Source organism: Melozone crissalis, unplaced genomic scaffold (assembly GCF_028551555.1).
Source record: "Melozone crissalis strain CALT ecotype California unplaced genomic scaffold, PUWL_Pcris_2 ptg000042l_1, whole genome shotgun sequence".
NCBI classification, from domain to species: domain Eukaryota; kingdom Metazoa; phylum Chordata; class Aves; order Passeriformes; family Passerellidae; genus Melozone; species Melozone crissalis.
Genome location: NW_026535820.1, coordinates 37414498 through 37433158, shown reverse-complemented (window position 1 = coordinate 37433158; position 18661 = coordinate 37414498). Strand labels below are relative to the sequence as shown.

Sequence of the window (18661 nt, the reverse complement as noted above, 5' to 3'; positions counted from 1 at the left end):
TTTGTCCCTTTTTCATTTTTCTGAAAAGTCTGTAAATCCAAGTAGTTGTTGACAAGTGACTTAGTTCACATATTTTTTCTTTACCTGCGACTTGAACACTGGGATTCCTCTAAATTTACATTTTCCTTCATAGGTGCATTTTTCCATTAGATCTCTCACACTCGTTTATTGGTCTCCCATTGCTGCTGCTGTTAAACTTCAGAGAGTAGATTCCTAAATACTTCCTAGTCCTGAAGTATTTAGTATTTCTGCAGGGATTTTTTTTCCTCTGACCATCTTTTCTGCTTTCATTTAGTACAGAGCTTCAGGGGTGAGGATGGAGATTCTTCCAGGTTTATCTGGAGGAAAAGGAGGGCAAAGCCTGCACAATTTATTCAATAATATGCCCATAAAAGAGGAAAATGTCTTGAGGGTGAATGCTGCTGGATAAGACTATTGCATCCACACTAGTACATAAGACAAGAAGGGAAAATGGAAGCAATAGCCAGTACCAGAAGAAGGTTAGAAAGATAAACTTTGAGTACAGCATACAGACTTAACCTGGTATTCTGGTCTTGCCTTGCTCCTATTACAGCAACTCAGTGTTTCTCTAAATTTGGTAGGATGTTGTGTCCAGACCAGTCCCTCTGAATTTGATTTTTTTTATTGTTGGTCTGACTCCATAGGAGGTGCATTCCCTCCATTTACATGACAGTTATCTTTGGACTAATTGAAAACCCTTGGTCTGAAAAAGGGCTCTGCTCTATGTCAGCTTTTTCATGGGGCAGAGGAGACAAGAAGCGCATGCAGTGGTTGATAAGAAGGTCTCCTTGCTGTTGATCAAAATGGAAATGGAGGTTTCTGTCAGATCATACCAAATCAGCTCTGAGTTCTTATCAGGACAGTGGAGTTTACTCATCTATAAGTCAGTACAGGCACAGTCAGAACATTTCCTGGGCTGAGCGTGTCAGAGAGAAGACCCAAGCTAGGTCTGTGCTACCAGGGAAGCTCCACACTGTCCAGTTACACAGTCTCCAGTGACCACTGTCTCCAGTTCCTTGTTAGTTTTCTTCTAGGACAAGAAGACCTGGACAGCAATTATTTCCTGCAAAATTCCTTTTGTGGCTCAGAAACATGCATGTTAGAGTTTTTTCCAAAATTATTTCCCTGTTGCTTGTCAGTATAGTGTCTCAAAAACAGATGAGGAATGGGGAGTGTTTTCTAAAGCATTAACCTGGAAATGCTGTTCCAGAGGACATGTTCTCTAAAGCACGATCCCTTCCATTATAAAAGCACCTAGCTGAAATCTACTCTGGTTTTAACATGGGCCTTGGCAGGAACCCTAAGGAAAAACTTGAAACTTTGAATGAAATTTTGCATGGCTAGATGAGTGTGCTAAGTGGAGCTGAAGGAAACCAACCAGGCTTTTCAAATAAAATTGCTGAGTGAAATTACTTAGTGCTGATGTGTGTGAGGGAAGAAGCATCAGAGAAAAGATATGGCGAAGGAGGATATATTATATCTTGTGAAGTATAATAAGGAGAATGATGTCGCTCTATTTCTTGAAATGAATTTTGCAATTTGGATGAGTTGACCTTGCTGAGTACTGATCTTCAGAGCACCATATGCTTTCCATGTGGGAAAATGGCATTTTCTGTGAACAGTATTAAAGAGAGGAATATTAACATTTTCCCAAATCAAGAATCTTTTTTTGACATGCTGTTTAAGTACAATGGTTAAAAGGCACAGCAAAGCAACACGACTGCGTTTTCTATTCAGTACAGGAGCCAGGATGAAAACATTGATAGAAAGGACTCTGGGGAGGTGGCCATTTCAGGAGTCCTGGAAACAATTTCTCTTTGATCAGCAAGCTCCCATTGAAGTGAAGCAAGTTTATGGGGTTTTTTAATGGAGAGAAGGGCTGATAGAAATTTCTAAAGCCGTGCTTCCGGAGACATGTCTTTTTAACCATGGTGATGATTTTTTACAGGCATTGTAAGAAATGGCACATAAGCTATTACTTAGGTTGGGGGAGGGGGAAGAAAATACTGCTGGCTTTAATTGAAAATAATGTGGTTGCTTTTCTATTTAAATTGCAAGTATTTGGATGTCATGGATGCCCATGTTCAGATCATGTCTCAGGAGTGCTGCCATTTTCCTTAATTTTAGTAGATATGAATACAGCTGTCTTGGACTGGTTTGATCCCTTTTATAATGGCTGGATATCACTCCCAAAACAGCTAATAATTCTGAGTAACTGAGCAGTATTCAAGTATTCCTGTCCTGAGTTGTCACTTGGGAGGACCATTCAAATCTCTCATTATTTCCCTTGCCAATAGTTCACTGATTCATCATGTATGTTCATGCCATGGTTGATATTAAGAGTACATGATTTTTTGCATATTTGGAAATAGAGTAACATTTTCAGAAGGTGACTGTTTGAAAAATTCTGGGGTATGGAGTCATTACCACCCTGAAAACAAGAGGATTTATTGTTGCATGCTGGTTTGCTGATGGATTTTTTCTGTCTCTCCCTTTCTCCTTCTTTTCTTCCCATTTCTTCAGATACAATAGCTATGGCAGCAGCTCTTACTCTTCTCCACGACCTTACGCTGGTGTGAGTGCCCCTACAACGCCCACTACTCGTTATGGGACAACTCTGTCACCACCTCAGGAGACCAAATCTGACAGGTTTGTAAATTAATCAGTGTTTTGACAACAGTTCCTTTGCAGACAGAATGAAGGAGATAAATGTAAGCTGTTCTGAATGAGTATTGGAAATAACTTCTAGCCAGTTTTTCTTTAACATTGGGAAAAAATGGAAAAAAAATCTAAATATGTTCATTTCCCACTCGTTCTCAAGCCTTTTTGTCTGACTTTGTGTTAAAGGTTGGGTGTATTTCCATCCCACTTCTGTTTCTTCTACTTAAATGGATAAAGCAGAGTTGCTTTGCACATAAGCTGTTCTAAGTATTATAAGTTGAATTAAAATTTTCTCTCTTTCCATTTTTAAAAATAAATTCAGATAGATCTATTTTCACTTCTATCCTTTTAAATCAACTGCAAAATCTTGGAAATGTGCTTAGCTCAGAATTTCCTAGGCCATAATTTTGTCCTTTCTTCAAAATACGTGATATATCTCATTGTATTTCATCAAAAGCAAAACATTTATTACTGTAGCTAAAGCAAACTCCTAATAACCAAACAGTTATCAGCTTGCTTTAAGAAAAAAATTTAAAGGGGGAAAAAACCCAAACCAGCAAAAAAAAAAATGTTTCGAACAATCAAAATACTCTTTTGAATTATGTAAGGTACTAGAGGAAGAAAAAAAATAGGAAAATGTTATGGATACTTGAAAGAAATTCTTGGCAAGAGGTTTGGACCACAAGAAATTAACTATCTGTTACGGCCTAAGAGTAAATGACAGCTTCAAAGGATACCGTGCTGATTTTAAGAAGGAAAGGTAAAAGCTTTTGATTAATTTAATTCAATAATATGATACAATAATGTAAATAATATCCAATTAGGTCAGATGAGGTTTGGATTGTTTGTTTCCAAAGTGGCCTGTGATTCATAAAAAGTTCATCTTCTATCCTGTTTTCTGAACTTAAGGTTTTTTACAGGACTCTTGTTTTGTAAAACAGTTCTGTACAGGATTCTTGTTCTGTATTCCAGTTAATTTTTGCTAATGACTCTTTGGCATATTTCTGTAAATGTATGTGTGTTTGTGTATCTATATATGTTTGAACCTTCCTAATGCCTCACATCCTTTCCAGACTGCTACTCAGAATGGTTCAAGTTAGGTTCTTCCAGCATGCATGTATTTGTAGTCATGACGTATTGATTTAATCCTTTTTTTCAAGTGAGTAATTAGATTAAGTTTCTCTTTGGAGAAAGGCATTGTTTTTCATTTGCTCATCTTCCTGGAGTACCTTGCCTCGATTTGTCTTTCCTGATCTCAATTAAATTATTGCCAAGTGCAACCACAATAAAAACCTCTACACCAGCATATTCACCCCTGTTTACCTCAGCAAAATTGATGCAAGATAAGCAAGAGTTAAAAGTATCCCGCTGGTTTGGAAATTTAAGGTTTTCAAGCTCCTGCTCTTGTAAGCTTCTGATTGCTACTGTGGCAAAGAAACCCCAAAGTGGTCAAACGCTGAGATGGCTAAAGATGGTTGGGCTTGTCCTGCAAGAAGCTGATGGTGCTGGCCCTGCTCCAGTGAGGAAAGCCAGCTTTCATTTCGGCATCTGCGTAAGTGCCTTGCTGGTTTGGAGCCAAAATGCCTTGGCCCCACAGGATGAAGCTGTAAAATTTGCAGATTCATGGAGAGTCAGGCCAGAGGGGAGCTCTGCAATCATCTGTTGTGACCTACAATGGGTCTCACAGAAGCGAAATGAAAGACCCCTGTACTCTCATGTGTTTTCAAGTGGCAGCACATGATTTCTCCTGAAAATATTCCAATATTTCTTATCACTGCTAGGAAAATATTTTATATTTTGAAGCCAGTTTTTCTAGCAGCATCTTCCAGCCAACGCACCTCATCTTTCTTTTTTCTCTGAAACTCTAAAGGGCTCTACCTTCAACTACCAGCTGCCTCTTACATGTTGTAAGGGACTGAACACAGTGCTCAGCATTGCATCTCTGTCTTTCCTTCAGGTTATATTTGCTGCTTTCCACATGATAAAAATCTCTGTATTCTTGTTTAAATTTGCAGCTTGCTGTTCATGGTAGTTCATGAGCTCACAAGGGTTCCTGCATTTTTATATTTGAGTGATGTTGCAGCCTGATGCTTCCTGTATATGAGTCTCTAAGAAGCGTGAAAAACGTGTGTACAACACGGCTGTGTGTTGTCTGCAGAATAGATGCAGTTATTTCTTTAAAGATAATTAAGTTTACAGTTTCAGATGCCATTTTGTATTCTCTTGTTCTTTTTGAGAGTGCTGCCACTGCAGATGTATACTTGTGCAAGCTCTAAAGTACTGACTGCTTTGAAGAAGGGCAGAAGCCTTCCTTAATTTCATTGTCCTGAAAGATATGCACTGAAGAAGTGCCCATGTAGAGACTGACGGATGGAATTTGCTTATTGGAGAGTAAGCCGTGTAGTGTATGACACAATGCTTGGCACTAATTAGTAAATGGAAACTATTGTGGAGGTTTTCACAGTTTTCTATGAATGGTGTTTGCCTCAGATTATGTAAACACTATTTCCTACCTGAAAGTAAAAATTTACATGGATTCAAACACCCAAAAAAAGTTAAAAGCTGTGAGTGGGGGGGAGAGGAAGACATTTGATAAGAAGCAGATGTGTATCTATGGTTAGCTCTAAGGTGTGTTTTCTAGTTTCAGCTTGTGCTTCAGTTATGCAAAGCCTTCCCAGAAAGATTCCTGTCTTTTATCATGCTGGGAAGAGCTTCAGATGCAGGTCCTGGTACCGTTTATCTGACCTTCGAGAATGATGAGGAAGGAAGGAGCAGCATTTAGAGCAGTGCCCAGCACAGTGATTCATGCTCCATTCAGTTGCCCTAACAGGCCTTTCAAACCCTTAGCTGCATATTGCTTATGTAAACAAGAGCCACAACTTAGGTGGAAAGAAGCAGCATGGTTGACATTTTGACATTCATACTTTTAAAACCCTCTTTGGCTGAGATCAGTAGGGAATCATAAGAGCAGTATAAGTCAGTGCAAAAGTAGCTGGATTTTGTTCTTTGAAATCCACATCATCTATATATTTCTGATTGTACAGCAGAAGAAAAGGCTTACTTTACTGTTTCTAAATACAGCTGCACCCTTTTGGCAACTTCTTGCCATGCTGTTGTTCCCTCTCATTTCCCTGGGTCCCCTATGGAGAGCCATGTTTGTGAAGTGAATATTGCAGCCATGGGAATCCTGCTGAAGGAGGGCAAATTGCAAGGCACTTTCTGTTCAGCCCTTCATTGGAAGAGAAGAAGGTGTGTGCCAGTTCTCTTGTATCTCTGCTTGTGAAAGTCGCTCCTAATGCATAAGTATAACCCAGTCTGCCTGTTTTCTAATGCCAAAGAGTGCTTTGCTCCATAAATACGCTGCTCCCATTCTTCACAACTTAAATCACAATTAACTCTTTCTCCTCAGTTATTAAAAAAATTTTAAAATCAATCTCATAACCTCATAAATTTTAATAACAAAGGGGAAGAGCAATGCATGACTGAGACACATCAGGAGGAGAAGCATTTTTCTGTCTCTCCAAGTTGACCCCTTGCCCGAGGCCAGAAGGTGTTGTAGGACTAGTCTGCATTTCCATGCCTTATGGTCACACCTAGGATATTTCTGTCTAGCCAGACTGCTTTGTCAGACTCGGAATCTAAGACAGTCACTCCAATTGAAACTGCAGCCCGGAGTCTGCCACAGGACATCAAATTTGTTACTTGCAAAGCTTCACACCCCCTCATAGTGTCCTTTTGGTGGTGAAATGTTTGCACTGGTGATCATGGCTATCCTTCAAGGAGATCATGAAGGAGTGTAGCTTCTAAGGCAAGAGCTCCTAAATTCAGCACCAGCTTTAATTCATTCCACCACCAGAAAAATATCCTGCTGGTGTGTTTTGCAGGGTGGGTTTCTTCTGATGCATTTGCCAGGAGGTGGTTCCCCCTGGGCTGGACAGTCAAACAGTAGTACAGTCAGCCTAGCTCAGAAAGCTTTCTCGGGGCACTCCTGCCAAAGGAGCAGGAGTTCAGGGTCTCACCTCTATCTGTTAAATCAAATGCCAAAAAGTTCAGCCTGCAAACCTCCTTCTTGAGGCTCTTGGCCAGTCTCTGTGAACTTATTCTCCACCTCTGGCTGCTCCCTCAGAAGTTCTTCCAAATCTGCAAGCCTGGTAAAGGCCTGCTATGGTGTTTGCAGCTTATTCCTGTTTGAAGCATCTCCAGCTTTTCCAGAGCGTTAGAAAATAGGCTTAAGAGATATTAAATATATTTCACATTCTTTAATATGTTTTCCATCTCACTTGCTTTGTGATCTACAGCAGTACATTACCTTGGGCTCCCATGATGCAGGGCCTTGAATATTGTGTTCATTTCCATGTTCTTCTATATGTTTTAAAGGAAATGTATCTTCAAACATTTAATTCTAAAACAGATCACAGACAGTGAGATTAGCATGCCTAGATTATAGGTGGTTTTTTTCTCCTCTGACACTTAAACACCGTACCTGAAGCATAAGCATAAAGTGCAGCAAAAGTCTGCAGATACTCTTCTTTTGAGTTTTATTCCCTTTCCAGGTGCCTGAAATAGTGATTTGCTGGAAATCTGGTCCTTTCTTTCAAATTTCTTTCTTTAAAGCAAATCAAAACAAACAACAACAAAAAAAAAAAAAAAACCAAAAAAAAAAAAAAAAAAAAAAAAAACCAGGTTTCAGTAATTGACAACACCAGGGAGATGCTGCTGGATGAAGCTTCTTGGCAGGCTCCTTTTTTTTTTTTTGTTATCCATTTATCACTAATTTGTGCTCTGCAGTTCCCTTCCTCCATCTGTTAAGCACAAAGGTAAAACAAAAGCCTATGAAACACAACCTGCTATACAGCCTGCAAAGCTGCTGCTCTCCCAAGAACTGCTCCTCTTTCCTTGGCTTTCTGTCCTTTCTGTATGTACTTCTGGTCTCTCAGACCAGAGATTTTTCCTTGTGGTAACTGCCAAGCACATCTCTCGGTCTGAGTAACATAATGAGGGACAGATAGCTTGGTAGCTGATAATAGTGGCCCAGAGCAAAAGCCTCAACTTTATTGCTGAGATTTTAAGAGGAAAAATGGCCTTAGGAAATACTTGATGATTTACAGTTTGGGAAGCAGTGGTGGCTTGCACTGGCCTAGCTGCTTGTCAAACTACTGTGTAAGCAATATTCTTGATTGCAGCTTTGTGGACTTCATCAGAGGGCATATGTTTAAACAGAAGCATGAACTGGTTGTGGTTTCAGACTGCAGAGTGTTGCTGGCTGAACATGCCATGTGCAGTGCTGATGCTCAGGGCTCACCCACCTTGCCTCGATCTACACCTGGGCTCTGCAAGTCACTTCCAGGCAAGGTGTAACTCAGATGAGGATGAGAAGCTGCAGGTTGGAGAAAGACAGAAGCACAGTGTAAAAGCTGCAGAGGTCAGCTGGAAGAGGAGAGTATATTTAGAAAGTCCTTGTGCATTGCCCAGGCTTTGTGTGCTGCTCTGTCCTGCTGTAGTTCTCATTTGGGTAGTCCCTGTACCACTTAAAAGTCTAACATTAATCAGTTCTTCCCTTGGTCATTCTCAAATTTCTTTCCTAAAGTAAGCATTAGTAGTTTTAGCTCTAAATTTTATGTTTATTTTTGAGAGAAGTTTCATAAAGATTCCTTAAGTAATGTTTAGTCTGTTTGCAAAGTCTTGTATCAACATGTTTTTGAATTTGCCATGTCATGTAGGGAGACATAACACATAGGGAGTTTCTGTAACTGTGAAAAGCAATATGGCTCTTGGCAGCTTTGCCTCCCACTTTGTCTCTTCCTAAGCTGGAAAATGGATTTATTTTGTTGAAGCCAAGAGACTTTAGAGTTACTTAGGGCCGAGTGGGAGCTGCCTACTTTTGTGCCCTCTCTGTAGCATTCCCATGGCTGCTGGAACAGGAGCACTTTGCAAAATTAGGTAATTAGTGCTTCCTTATTAAAATTATTAATGACTCTGCCTCATGTTGTTTTAAAAACAATTCTGAATATTAACCTTATGACCTAAAGGGATTTCCTCTCATAAGTCATCTATTTTTTTTTAGCTCATAAAAATATACATTTCTATTTTGTATTCTTCCTGTAGATAACCATTTCTATTTAGAAAATTTTAAAAATTCAACCAAACAGAGGGAAAGGCAGCCACAAAATAGTATCTCAGAGCTTACATGAATGAAGAACGTTTGAAGCTTTCAGTAAGACCGAAATACTTTCTTCAGTTTGCAACAACATTAGGGTAATTCAGGGCACATAATCCCCTTCACAATGTATAGTCTGTGATGGAGTATTTTCAGGAAACTGCAAGAACTTGCAAAAAAGTGTGAGAGATCTTGTGTCTGCATGAATTGGTGTTTATAATAATGATTACTAATTCACTGCTGTGTTAAATGCTGTAGGTCAGACTAGCTGAATTTTTATTCAGAAGAGCTTTGGCCTACAGTCAACCTTTTGGCTTCATATCCTATGTTCTGTCTATGTTTTGCCTTTTTTTCTTCCCTTCTCCCCCTTCACCCCCCATTCGTTCCTTTTCCTATCTCTTCTTCCAGTAAGATAAGTGACCTCTTTGGCCCTGTGTCCTGATTCTGTGGTGAGGAGCTCTATTCACAAATCCACAGACCTAGATGCTTTCTGGTTGTGTATTTTCTTTCTGGAATGAGAAAATAATAACATAGCTTGTTTAGCTTTTACTGGTCTTAACAGCAGGCATAAGAAAGCTTTACTTAACATTTTTTTATATTAACAGTCCATTCTTAATAGCCTTGCATTCTCTACAAGACTAAAAATAGTAGTCGGAGTAAGCATCCTTCTGGATTGTATTTGCAGAGCTGAACAAATGGTTGATATTACCAGCTGGTAACATATGACACCAGCACTAAAATGCTGGCATATATTAGCTGTAACCCCATTTTGCGAGTGATCACTCTATTATGCTTTCATTGAGCATTCACGTTTCTCTTTACTGTTAAAATCTCTTATCACCTTTGATTCAATGCCAGAAGTTTTTTTAGCCTTTTTCTTGCTTATCCATTTTTAAAATGCAGCCTGCAGCAATAAGACCTAAAAATTCATGAGGCCTGAAGGCACTGTCACCCTTCAAACACCATCAAAGCAACAAAATTACCCAATGGCTAAGCCCAAGCCTTCCCACCAACTGGTTTGGCCAATGATGCTGCCATTTGCAATTTAAGTATGTGCTCACTGAAAGGGAACATTTACTTTAAGTGTTATTGCCAGGGAAATACAGAAATAAAAATCAGATTTTGTCAACGAACTGTAATAGACAAATCCCTTTTCAAATTGTTCAGAATGTGAGAGGAATACCTCTTAATTCTTGTTTTTCCTCTGACTGCTTTACAGGTTTGTATACCCTGAAAGTAACCTGCTTAGCCCAGGTTTAGTTTATGCTAATGTAGAAAATTACCAATAGAGTTTACTAAATACTAAAACTGTGCATTTACAGTTGCAGTTCACATTAAAAAGAATATTGGTGCACCCAAAGACCAGTTGAGCCACAGCGTTTGATATCTGCAGTGAGGCTGTGAGTTGAAGAGGCTTCATAAGGCAGCTGGTCTCAGCATTTGGTGTGAGGTGTGGTCCCCACCGAGGGCAGATGTGTGTGGTTAAGTGGGTGTAACCACTAAGAGAGCACTAACTCAGCTATGGCAGTGCTGTTTCTTTGCCAGCCCTTTTCTAAATGAGACTGAAGACCCAAAACCTTGACTATTTGTGCTTCAAGAAGTCAGTGTCACACAAGGGGTCAGTTGACCGTGCTCCTGTCTGTTTAATTATGGCCTCTATGTACAGTACCTTTTGGCAGCTTGGACTGTTAGATGTGACCATTTCATGCAAAAAACTCTTATTGCCTTTGATTCAATGCCAGAAGTTTTTTTAGCCATTTTCTTGCTTATCCATTTATGATAGGGCTGTGTTTGGGACAAAGGAATTTTATGTGTGTTCACAGCTTGTAATTCAGCTGAAGTACACACTCATAATCAGTGGGAAATACAGGAATTACAAGTTTTGACAAATTTTTGTTGATTTGATTAGTTTTGAAGAGATGGCCAGCTAACATTTTCAGTTCTTTACACACTGGGTTTTTTTCTGGACATACAGCTGTGGATCTTCTATTCAGATTGTGATGCTGGTCTTCATACATCTGCACATTTTATCCCAGTGAGCAATGCTAGCCAAACTATGCTAGATCAAACCTCCAAACAAGGTGTGGAGATATTTTACTACCGGGGTTAGCTTAGAATCCCATCTGCAGGACTAAGCTGTGCATCTCCATGTGATTTCCCTGTAATCCCCTGCATAAGAATGTGCATTTATTGTAGGGCCTCAAAGAGCTCAGTCAGAGCTGAAGGCTTCCAACCTGCTAGATGATGTGCAGACTTGCAATCATTCTTTTGGTCTCTCATCATCACCCCATCCTTCCCCTTATTTTTCCTTCCGTCTTCTTTTAAGCCATATCTGCCTTTGACTGTAAATGGAGTTTGCAGACTTCATGGCAGCTGGGCCGGATGGGATATCAAGCTGAATACACAAAACAGATAAAAACAAAGACTTGATAGGGACCCTCTTTTGCCATCTCTCCTAGTTAATTTCCATATATCTTCACATGGAGGCAGAATTCATTTTTCCCCTTCCAAAAGTAATTTCTGATGTTAAATCCAACCATGTAGCCATGGCTTTTTGCGCTACTACAGGGATGTAGCTCTAGCTTTTGAATTTTAGTACAGTGGTGCTACTGTTTTTGCTAAGAGCTTTCTCTTGAAACATGCACTAAGAGGTCAAAAGTTAAAATCAATTTAAAATATGCTCAAGGGAAAATTCACCACACGTACTTGACTGTCAGGATTTGAGGATTTTTTTCCCCCTTTTCTTAGTGCTGAAGCATATTAGAGATTTTTATGGTTTTGAGTGTGATCCAGCATTGATACTGTAGCTTTGGAGGAGTGCCAGCAGGGACTCTTACAGAATATCAAGTTTTATACCATCTTATGTAATGTTTATGCGGGTGGGATATGACATATTGAAATTCAATTTATTGAAATTATTGACATTATATTCATGCTGCCCTGCTGCCAGTGGGGCTGAAATGGCTATGTTTTGTGGTGTTCCTGCTTATACAGACATAGACTCTTGGGGAAGATAGGTTTGCATTAATATTTTTATCTTCTTTTGCACCTCTGTTCACTAGTGAATTGGTGCCATTATGCTAAATGCCTATACTATGCAGCCATAGGCAAGTAAATAAATAGGGGAGAGGGTCTGAGTTCTTAAAAATAAGGAAAATTTATTCAGGTTCTCATTACTGGTTAAGGAACCTTTCTCTAGGCAGACAGGGTTTAGTTTCTTTTTACACAAAAGGCAGTATCTATTTCTCTCGTTAATCCTTTCATTGCAAAACTCATGTTACAACAATGCACAGAAACCTCTCTACATGAGTTATGTCTTTTTGATTTTATCAGTCTAATTCAATCAGTGTGCATCTGTATAAAGCTACCCTGTGCAATTCAGATTTTTTCCTGTCTAAGAGACAGAAAGAAAGACATGTTTAACTCTGAGGTCACTCAGTTGCCATGTCAGAGGTTGGTGGTACCAATACCACCATGCTGGGGGAGGGTTGTGTAAGAGGACCCACTCTCCCAGACAAAGTACTACTTAGAGTAAAGCCAATAAAAAAATCTATATCAGCACCAAACTATAAGTGAATGTAAAAGTATCTTTATATCTTTGAAAAGTTTCTACTGTAGAGGCCATAATTTCTGTTAGTTTTTAAAAATAGTTTGAGAAGACTCTCCCTTTGTGTTTTACTGATGTATTCTAATATGAGATTCATCTTGCACTTACAGCACATGCAGCAGGGAAATCATTATAATCAAATTTATTAATTTATTAAGGAAAAATATGCCTGATACTTACAAGAGCATTTGGATTCTCTAGGGCTCTTCTGACATCTTCTCTTACTTTTGTTTTTCTGTATAGAAGATTCTCAGGTGTTTGTGACACATCTGTTTTTAACATCATTGCATAACAGTTTTTTCCTTTAAAATTTCAAAAATCCGTTACAGGATTCAGCTTTTCTATTAACAGGTTTATAAAGTTAAAAAAGAATAGACAATATTGCAATGGAAACAGACTGAAGAATTTTTACACATACTTTATTTGTGCTTTAGAAATTTGGCTATTTAGGAAGCCTACCCTAATTGTTTCTCATTTCAGAATCTATAATCAATTCAGCAAGAAGACACTTAGCCAATGCTTTGAAAGATCTCTACATAATATTGCCATGTCATTCTGCTGGTTGGGATTATGTTACTTGCTCCATGACTGCCACTCATTTTTTGCCAGTATAATCAATAAAAGTGACACTGAGAAATCTGATCTTCCTTTTCTGCAGGCCAGCTTTGGGTGGTCTCCTTACATCATCTTTTCGGCAGCACCAGGAGTCTTTGGCAGCAGAAAGAGAACGACGGCGTCAGGAGAGAGAAGAAAGGTTGCAAAGGATAGAACGTGAAGAAAGAAACAAATTCAAGTAGGACCCAAATTTGCTCTCAGTCTCTTGCTTTAATGTGTGATAGATTGATCAATCATTAAGACATTCAACTGCAAAATAATTTAATTGATGAATAGTTTGTCTCTTTAGATACTTGTCTTGACCTAAGTATCTTAAAAACTGATAGATTAAACACATCACAAATTTTGGCATTTAATAAAAAGCTATTTTTGTTAAAGGTAGCCAATTACACTGCCTGAGTATGTACAGAGGCTCAATTTTATTAGTTAATATTCTCACCAAATTACAATCTCAGTGAGGCATAGGATTTGAAGGTGAAACAGTGGGACAAATGTATCAAAAAGTGAGGAAGGGACAGCACTGAAAGATCTTTTTGCTTTTAAGTTATGCAAAGTAGAAATGTCTTACTGTATGGTAGTGGTTTTTAACTACTTTTTCCTGCATTTTTGAACACATCTTTTCCTCCTAGAATCAACAACTGACAGAAGGTAATGACTGTTCAAACCTTGGCCAAACAAATGGCATGGCTGAATGTGGGACTTCACATTTTCACTTCTGAGAAAATGCTGTGTGATGTGGGATCCCAGGATGTGCTGCCTGGGGCTAGTAAAAGACAAGCCCCCTCAACCTCTTCAGTCCATGCCTAGAAATCCCAGCAGAGACATTAACAAAGACTGCAGTGGGCCAAGGATTGATATGGAATCTGTACCTGAAATTGTGTGAAGAGTGTACACTAGGAAATCAATTTGTTTCCTCATAGACAAGAGTGAAAAGCAAACCTATTTTTGGTATTTAGAAGACATAATGTAATAACTTACAGAAGAGTAATATAAATGTTTTGTAGCCTTAGAATTGGTAGTTACAGAAAAGATGGCACAGGGTTTCATGTTAGCTTGTTTATTAGTATGCAGGATTGTTTTCACTGTAATCATCCCTTTAGTAAAAAGTGGAAACAGGCTGTGATTCTGTGAATTTGGAAAGAGGAATAGCTTAGGAGTGGTTGATTGATATTCTCCTGACTCCAGAAGATAGCTAGTTTAGAAGGAAATGAGAGGCAGAGGGAAGGTGGAAGAGCACCATAATAGGATCTTTGGCAGCCAGCAGCTGCCCAAGTCCTCCTGAAACAGAAACAATAAGGTTGCAGTCTTCCAGCCTCTTCCAAAAACTCTCCCTCTAAGTGGTATCATCAGGCTGCAGCAGGCTGCCATGGACTGCCAACATGATCTTTCAGAAAGGAAACTCCCAGACCAAAAAAGCCAACAGGGCATTTGGCAGATCGACCTGTTGGAATGACAGATCTGCACATTTCATTAGAGGTCAGCTATGCTGGTTGTTCTATCACTGAAAGAGGTTTCTTGAAATCAGAAAAAAAAATCAAAGTATACATTTTCATCCCTTCATTTCAGAAGGGATGAAACTGATTAACTAAATCTCATAGCTATGCACATATTTAAAATTATTTTTCAATGCTCAGTGTTTTCATCTTTTGGATTTGAGTTTTGTGATCACCCAAAAGTTATAACTTTTGTTTGAGCAGAGGGTCTCCAAAGCCACCAGACTTCACAAACAGACAGCATCTCACAGTTGATTAAACAGTCTGGCAGGAGGAAGACAAAGTCACAGCGAGCAGTCATGGACAGTTTCATAAGAGTTCCTGGGATTTCATTATCATATCATCAGTCTGGCTAGAAACCCAGTCTCTGAAGATGTATTTTTGATTAAAAATAGCACTTGCAATTCAGTCTTTAAACTCGTGAGCCTTACTGGATTTACCATCATGACTAATTTGTTATCTCATTCTTTCCAACTCTGCCTCAAGAACATTGCACTAGGTTCTGGCACCATTATTGACAAATTGAGGATAATTTAAAGGAAAGCATCACTAGTTGTGAAAGAGCTGGAGGATAGGAGAGCTGGAGGATTAGGAGAAGAGCTACAAAGCTTCATAAGCTATTGCTCACTAAAGGAATGCTTTGCAGAATGAACATTTTTCTCAGTAGAAGAACAACTGTATCCATTGCAAATGTAGAACAATATGTCCTAAAATAAAGTGGTTATTTTTCAGCTGTAGGGAAGAGTGAAAATTGTCAGAAGGTAAAGAGTATTGTTAAAGTTTGCCTGCTGAAGATTTCCTGGAATACTTTTTAAATATTGTGAAAGTATAATCGGTTCAGAATTCAAAGCCTGTGGAGATGGCCTGAAACAGTAATGTGTGTTCCCTGTTAAAGGACTTTTGAAGAGCACTTGCACCCAGATGTTTGATAGCTATTGGTATAATGGATAAGTAATTCATTTAATGACACAATATAAAGGGGAAAAAAAGGAGTTATTAATAAAAGGAGTAGTTCTGAAAATATTTCCAATACTCACCACTTACACTGTGAAAGAATCTAGCAAATAAGGTGAAGGTCACACAAGTTTTGTCTACCAGATTCAACCAAGTATTAAAAATATATTGTAAGAAACCATCTTGCTGTGATAGTGAGACAGGGTGGACATTTGCTCGCTTCTGCTGTGCTCCAAGTTAAATTTGCATCCATGTTTGTGGATGTGGCAGGCCTGTCTGAAATCATAGCACTCAAGCATCCAGCAAACTTGACTTGGCAAAAGTTAAATATATGGCTTACTTGAGGAGCTGTGGGAGTGGCAGCTGACATAAAAGGAGTTTTGTATCTAAAACTCCATGTGAAAAATGAGGAAGTGAAAGGTTGTTATCTGTCCAATGATGCTGCACACACCCTCTTGGAATGCAGAATTGTCCTTCTTAGTAAAGCCATTCCCCTGTCCTGTTTCTGGCTGTGACAACTAAAATTCACTAAGGAAAGGTTCCTTAGAAAGAAGGCAAATAGGTTTGCTCACTGCCTCAGTCACTGTCTTGGGGCATTCTAAGAAGGAGTCAATGAGGGATGGTTTAATAGGCACTCATGTGCCTGCTCCCTATGGATAAGGGCAGTTCATTGAATCTCATTTCAGATACCAGATTTCAAAGCATGCTTCAAGTTTTTCACTTTTTGCAGGTTTTTTACAATTACTTTGAATGACCTTCCAAACTACATATTTGGTGGTGTATATATGGATAAGTGTACAGTTTTCAGTAATTTTTGCAAAAAAAAGGTTTTTTAACAACAGCCTTCATTGTCTCCAATCAGTTTGTGTGTACCACTCTTGGTTTCTCCTACTGTACTTATATTTCTATTACTTCCCTTTTTCTTCTGGTTTCTGCTGCAATTTACTGTAATTCTCTTTCTAGCCGGGATTATTTAGACAAAAGAGAAGAACTAAGACAAGCAAGAGAAGAGAGGTTTGTATGTCATGCATCCATCTTTCCCTATCCTTCCCTCTGGTTGTTTGTACTTCCTATCTTCTTTGCTGTGGAGCTGTCATATGTTTACATTTTTAACTCTGCTTGCACAAAACACTTTTATTCCAAAAGACTTCTATAAGAAAGAAGTTGTTAAAGAGCAGAATGAAGTCCAGCTGTAAGCACAGCAATAAATGAAGAGCAATGAGAATGCTTAAGAATGATTGATGATCCTTTATCTGTTTGTGTGGGAAATAAGCTTACCCCATTTGCCTCAGAAATTTGCCCAAATTTAGTAGAGTTATAAATTGGATAAGCCTGTCTTTTTCACCCAGTGGGTCCCAAGCTTTCTGGAGGGTCAGAAAAGGCAATTGAGGATAAAGGAAATTGGGGTCACAAACATTGCAAAACTGCAGTAACAGGCTGATGGAAATGGTTCTGACCCACTCTCGGCATATTTTTATCTTTCAGAGCCAAGTTTTCTTTGCTGATCTCTTTAAACATCAGCAAGTAAATTACAAAGCTTAGCAGTGTTTATCATTGGGGCATTGTTTTAGTTTTATTTAAATAGCATATTTGAAATGACGGAGGGTTTGGGTTTTATTTTTCCTTTTTTTTTTTTTTAATTCAATGAACAAATTTAGAAACTCTGGGCTAGGCTGGGAGGTATGTGCTTATAAAAGCATATTTTTCAAGGAATGCTCAACTAAGGACTTTTGTCTTTCAGTAGCTTCATCTCTACCCCTGCTAGTAATTGCATCCTGGAGGGAGTGCTTGTTTTTACCTGGAAAATATGCAAGTTACTGTACAAATAGATGAAAAATCATCCAGAGTGCTTCAGTTCTGCTTTTATGATCCTCTAGAGATTACTCTCTGGAGATACCTTTGGATTGTCAAGAATTGGAGTTACATTATCAAAATAAGAGAGCAGGCATCTCAGAAATCATTGTGTTGCTACATTTTTACTTGGGTTTTTTTCTGTTTGCTTTTGTGTTTTGGCCTTTTTTTTTTTTTTCACAAAAATCATCACACAGGGGACAGTTTGTTTCTGCAGACTGAAGTTTTATCTGTTGAGGCGGAAGTAGCTAATATTAAAAAAATATTTTTGCATCTCTAAGAGTAAGAAAATGTGGATGGGCTTTCCATTGTGCTTCCAGTCCCAAAACAATTGCAAACAGTTTAAAGCATTTTCTGAAATTATATGCATCTGAGCACATAAGCATCATCATTGAGCAGAGTAAAACTGTTCTTCAGTGAGCATGCTCATCTGCAAGTTTTGAAACAAATTAGAAGGGAGTTCTTTAGAACTTTCAAGTTATAAGGGAGAATGTCAACTGGAATATTCTTGGGGAAGTGTTCACCATCACTGTTGCACAATCTGAGACTATTCCACCCTTCATTAGTAATATTTTGTTATCCTTAGGGCTCTTTTGAACTGAGATATAAAACTATCAGTTCCTACTCATGAAGAGGAAAGATATGTTTGCTTTCACAGCAGATAAATATTGGAAAAACTTCTGCAAATGAATTCTTGCACCAGTAGTCCATTACACTGACATTCTGTAACTACTTTTTTATGGACACTTTTGCACAAATGAAGTTTTATTTCCTGTAGGAAATTGCATGATAACTTGTTTTAGGAGAGTGCATAGACTGTAAGAAAATCCTGTCGTCAAGGTGCCTAAAATCCTAGTTAAAAATTGATTTGTATGTTTCCTCCATATCAGTTCTTGCTGTTCAATGATTTGCGGCCTTTTCCCTTTGCTTGGCTGGGTGTTTTGCAATGGTAATTAAAGAATAAAACCAAGAGAGGGGAGCTCCCAAGCCCTCTCCGGTTTGAAGTACAGTTCAAATGCTCTCCACCCCCATGACTTTGTTGGTGCCTTAACATTTGAAGTTGCCCTTGGGGCATTACTCAGATGCCTAGAGAACTCAAAATGGTAATTTCATCTACTTGAAAATGATAAATCCAGTGTTATGTTCATGAGGAATACCAAATGGATAGCCACAGAGTTTTGGCTTGTTGTCTATAGAGAAGGGTCATCATAGCTGAGATGATGTCTGCAGGTTGCCATGATTTAAAAGAATATGGCAGCATATGCAGGGGCAATTTGTCAATCTGTAGTGGAGGTATGGCAG

At 38.7% G+C, this 18661-nt stretch overlaps 1 protein-coding gene across 4 annotated transcripts in view; it reads left to right on the top strand.

Annotated features, from left to right (window-relative positions):
• Positions 1-18661, top strand: part of FHOD3 (formin homology 2 domain containing 3) — a 374964-nt gene that overhangs the window by 279743 nt on the left and 76560 nt on the right. For 3 of the 4 annotated variants that reach the window (XM_054284853.1, XM_054284851.1, XM_054284854.1), the window contains exons 11-13: positions 2545-2670; positions 13105-13239; positions 16472-16522. In XM_054284853.1, the coding sequence (XP_054140828.1) occupies positions 2545-2670; positions 13105-13239; positions 16472-16522 (312 nt within the window). The remainder of the gene's footprint in view (positions 1-2544; positions 2671-13104; positions 13240-16471; positions 16523-18661) is intronic. The other variant, XM_054284852.1, reaches the window with a different exon arrangement.